This window comes from Raphanus sativus, mitochondrion (assembly GCF_000801105.2).
Source record: "Raphanus sativus mitochondrion, complete genome".
Lineage (NCBI taxonomy): Eukaryota > Viridiplantae > Streptophyta > Magnoliopsida > Brassicales > Brassicaceae > Raphanus > Raphanus sativus.
In genome coordinates, this window is record NC_018551.1 from 105,001 (window position 1) to 110,000 (window position 5,000).

Consider the following 5,000-nt stretch of genomic DNA (forward strand, 5'->3'; position numbering starts at 1 on the left):
AATTCGCTGTTCATCGATAGACGAAGCTCTCTCTTTATCATCTCGTGCCAGATGCAACAAAGGATGAGTCCTTTTTCCTTCTCGCGAACCACGGGAGCGCCAAGCGTCCAGAGGAGCAAAGCTCATTTTCCTTTCAGGATCAAGCGGCGCATAAAAAAGGGCTGGTCCGTCAAAAGTCCGGTTCCTTCGCAAACGAAGTTCAGAATCAACAAGGGTTCGTAGAACGAAGGGAGTGTACAACTGATTTTTCAAACCACTTTCTTGTTCGTAACGAGGGAGAGATAAAATTGAGTTCTTCACGAAGTTCGAGAAAAAAAAAAAAAAAAGACTTTCCCTATGGCCTCCTTGTTTTAAGACATTATGGCTTTGGGGTCGACCCCGGTAACAAAGAAAAAATCCATAAAAATTTGGGATCCGACACCATAATAAAATACTACCCTCATGATTAGACCATGTTCCTGAGATTTGATAAAAGAAAGGTGCATTAGCGGTTAATACGTTGTAATTGGATAAGTTATTAGGAATATGACAGAACGAAAGACCAAGGAAAGAAAGAAGAATGCACCAAAATGCAGGTGCTGCACCAAACGCTGGTGGTTGTTTCTTGTTGTAAGTGAATGCAACGAAAAGACCCGGAAATAACGAATAATGAAAGAATTCATATATTGACATTTCGTGCTCATTTCAAGATTTCTGCTTTGTTATTCCCATCATCCGGTAACCACAGGATGATCCACAAGAAAGGTGGCAGGATTCGAACCTATGGCCGGCCCGACCCTGACCTGTTGGGTTGGGTGGCTTGCTTCGCCCTCGTCGCCTCTGTCCCGAAACAGATGCGCTGCGCTACCCAGCGCGTACCCTTGTCCCCCCTACCCCTCTTCTGCTTATGCCATTACCAATCGCGGGTAACCCCCGGACCGGCCGCCCCTGACCTAATAAGAACGATTATCCTTATGACCAAACAAGGACCAGCTTACTTTTCGAGCGAGAGTTTCACGATCCCGACCAGCAACTTGTTGGGAGTAAGGGCATCCAAGCTTGCCCAACCTAGTAAAGGGGCTTGAATCGGTATTTTGTTTAGGGAGAAACCCTACTAAGGAAAGGATGAGATATAGCATTAACTCCACTTGTTGGTATTCGTTGGGACGCATGCTTAGAACGGCCTCTAAGGGGTTGTTGTATAACAAGTGCATAATGTCCACTAGAACGTCCGTGTATTTTATCATCAACCTGATGAATGAATTTCAAGATATAGGGCTTTCCTATTATCACAGGCTGTTCAAAAGGATCTCCTGTTCTTCCATCAAAAATTCGGCTTTTTCCTGGATACTCGGGTTCAAATACCCATGGATTGGCTGTTTGCTTACTGGCTTCATATAATTCAGAAAATACTAGTTTTCTCGAAGCCTCTTGTTCATATCTCTCATCAAAAGGGGCTATTTGATAATGTCTATCTAGCAGACTTCCCGCTAACCCAAGCGAGCATTCAAATATCTGTCCTACATTCATGCGTGAGGGTACTCCTAATGGGTTGAAGACCATATCCACGGGTCTCCCGTCTTGCAAATAAGGCATATCCTGTCTAGGCAAAATTTTTGAAATGATACCTTTATTTCCATGTCTTCCGGCTACTTTATCACCTACTTTGATTTCACGTTTCTGTGAAATATATACACGAATTATTTCTGGGTTATAACTTGAACCCCCCTTTTTCTGAACCCATCTCACATCAATAACTCGACCTCTACCACCTATAGGCAATTTGAAACAAGTTTCTTTTGAAGTCGATACCTGAATGCCAAGTATGGCCCGTAATAATCTATCTTCCGGAGCATACGAGGATTCTTTCGCCACCTGAGGCGTTAATTTACCTACTAAAATATCACCCGTTTCAACCCACGATCCTAGCATCACAATTCCATTTTTGTCTAAATTTCGGAGTAAACGGCCCTCTAGATGCGGTATTTCCTTAGTGATCCTTTCAGGACCTTGGGTTGTCACATGCGTCTGAATTTCATATTTCCGTATGTCGAAAGAAGTATAAATATCACCATATACTAGACACTCACTAATGAGTACCGCATCTTCAAAATTGTATCCTTCCCATGGCATATAAGCCACTAATATATTTTTCCCAAAAGCGAGTTCCCCACCAACTGTAGCAGCACCATCCGCTCAAATTTGTCCCTTTTTAATGCATTTACCCCGGCGAACCTGAGGTTTTTGATGCATACAAGTATTTTTGTTTGAGCGTTGATACATAATTAATGGAATACTTACAGTATTCTCATTCCCCGATAAAATTATCTTCTCAGTGTCAGTATAAAGGATTTTTCCCTCGTGTTCGGCTATAGTGGGAACCCCCGAATCTAAAGCCACTTGGCGTTCCAATCCAGTTCCAACAATGCACTTTTCGGACCGAGAAAGTGGAACTGCTTGACGTTGCATATTAGAACTCATTAAAGCTCGATTCGCATCATTATGTTCGATAAAAGGAATTAGGGAAGCTCCAATGGAAAAATATTGGAAAGGAAAAATGCTTCGAAGATGAACCTCTTCCCATGCGATAGTCCAAAATTATTGGCGGTATCGAGCTGGTACAGCCTGTTCTTCTTGAATGCCCCGATTAAGAGCCAAAGAATTTCCTGCCGCTATCATATAATATTCATCTTGACTTGGTGATAAAAAAAGCATCCGTATCCGCGCCTTTTTTGATTTCTCAACGAGTTCATAAAACGGACTTTCTAACGACCCCCAATCACCAATCCTGGCATGAATTGATAAAGATCCAATAAGTCCAACATTGATTCCTTCAGACGTGTCAATGGGGCAAATACGCCCATAGTGACTAGGATGGATATCTCGTATCCGAAAATTAGCAGTTCGCCCTGTTAATCCGCCAGGGCCCAAATAACTCAACTTTCTCCCATGAACGATTTGTGTCAATGGATTAGTTCGATCCAAAACTTGAGATAATGGGTGTAATCCGAAAAAGGATTCATAAGTAGTTGTTAACGGAGTTGAAGTTACCAAATTCTGAGGAGTAGGTATCAATTTATGCCTAATTGCTCCGCCTATAGTTCCCTTAACTACATTTTCTAAACGAGCCAGAGCCAACCCGAGCTGGTCTTGTAAAAGATCCGCTACAGAGCGAATACGTTTATTTTTCAAATGATTCATATCATCAAGTGTACCCATTCCAAATTTCATCCCAATCAAATGATCGGCAGCTGCTAATATATCTCGTGGTAACAAAAATAGATTGTTCTGAGGTATATTAAGATTCAGTCTCCAGTTAATATTTCGGCGACCAATCCTTCCTAATTCACACCTTTGCCAGTGAAAGTTTTATCAGATCGATACCAAGAGTGGATACTACCCTTGAAAGGCAAACCAATTCCTTGCTCTCTGGCTATTATTCATAAAACCAATTGTAATTCTGGCATTTGTTTGTTTGAATGTTGGTAATGACTTCCAGGTCGGAACCCACCTTCACCCAAGGGTCATATGACCTTCCCCTGCTAGATTTACCTCCGACGGAGCTGACTGGGGCTTGTGCCTTTCCTTAGCCCTGCTAGATTGACTCAATATCTTTCCAGGATGATAACATTGGAGCGGTTGGAGTTGGATTGAATCGACTTCGTCTTCTTCCCTTAAATGAATCCCGTTCAAGCTGTGATAAGAGGACGTTTCCGTACCCCCTTACCTTACTCACTAGATTTTCACTGAATGACAGGGGACAGCTTCACTCCGTCAAGCCTCTAGGAGTAGTAAAGAACTATAGAAAGTTGTGGTTGGTTGTTGACCAACAAAAGCATGGGAGAAAACCAAGAAAAAGGGGGCATAGAGATTTCTTCTCTTATGAGATTGAGCGAGGAAATGCCAAAGCCAAGGCTAACTCTCTCTCCTGCGCTAGTGAATCATATGCCATCCTTAGAGTGCAGCAGGGACACCTTTAAAGGAGAGTGAGCCATCCCTTTAAGAAGGGCCTTATCGCAAAAAGTCTCTTTGAAAGGTCACTCTCATTAAAAGAAAAACTTCCTCTCTGTCGAGGATTTTCCTCACTAAGCTTTCAGGCGTTCCTCGGGGCAAGAAGTTTCAAGCTTGAAGGCAAGTGCCGTTATCCCGCCTTCATCAAGTCTTATTGCACTAGCATTCGATGCATCAACTATGGCTGTTCCCTCCTCCAATACCGCTTATTCATCTGCACCTTCTATGGAATTTTGTTCAAAACAAGTTTACCTTTCCTTGCTCTTGCTTAGGAGAGCTCCGTCACTCCTTAACAGGAAGGGCGGGTTATAATGCTAAAGAAAGAGCTTGCAAACAGCAGCTTTCTATTCTATGTGCGCATTGTCTTCTTCATTCTAAAGTGCTGACTTGATCCTGGCCAAGTGCGGCAGATACGTAGGCAAACTTGAAAAGAGCCTCAGTCGGCAAATCCCTGGCCCTTTTCTTTCTTTTTTCCGCTCGACCGATTCATCGATGAGCTAAACCTTTATACGAAAGAGAACCCTCACCTAATGAAATGACCTCGCGCCAGTGCTATCCTTAAAAGGTTTTGACGGAGCTTAACCGCTCTTCCTGCGATTCTTCTTTTTAATGAGAACAGCACGGAACTAGACTAAGGAAGTGCAAGGGGCTGCTTTCTCATACCGCGGGATCAGTATGAATTCCAAAAATAGGATACTCTTTAACCCAAAGAATAGGAAAAGCTTGAAAGACTTTAATCAAAACTCATCGGGATTCAAAGATCCCTTCCTTATTGATACAATTAGACCCGCCGCGGTATGCTCAGCTACGCCATTGATCCTTGAGTACTTGTGCTAAGTACATGCTCTCTCTCTTTCTTTACTTATGCTTTACGCTTACAGGACTATGCTCTTCATTTCTCGAGGAACGCCTTTGAATTATAGCGGAAAAGTCCCGCACTTCATTACGAAAGACTGGGCCTTCTTAATCCTCCAATCGTGCAGTAGCTCTCGTATATAAGAGAAGGGCAG

The 5,000-nt window shown here is 42.8% G+C and overlaps 1 protein-coding gene across 1 annotated transcript in view; it reads right to left on the reverse strand.

Moving 5' to 3' along the window:
- Positions 1-672, reverse strand: part of ccmFN1 (cytochrome c biogenesis protein ccmFN1) — a 1,146-nt gene extending 474 nt beyond the window's left edge. Inside the window, exon 1 of the mRNA in view lies at positions 1-672. This exon is cut by the window's left edge and continues 474 nt beyond it. Coding sequence (YP_006665993.1) covers positions 1-672 — 672 coding nt within the window.
- Positions 673-5,000: the final 4,328 nt, after the last annotated feature.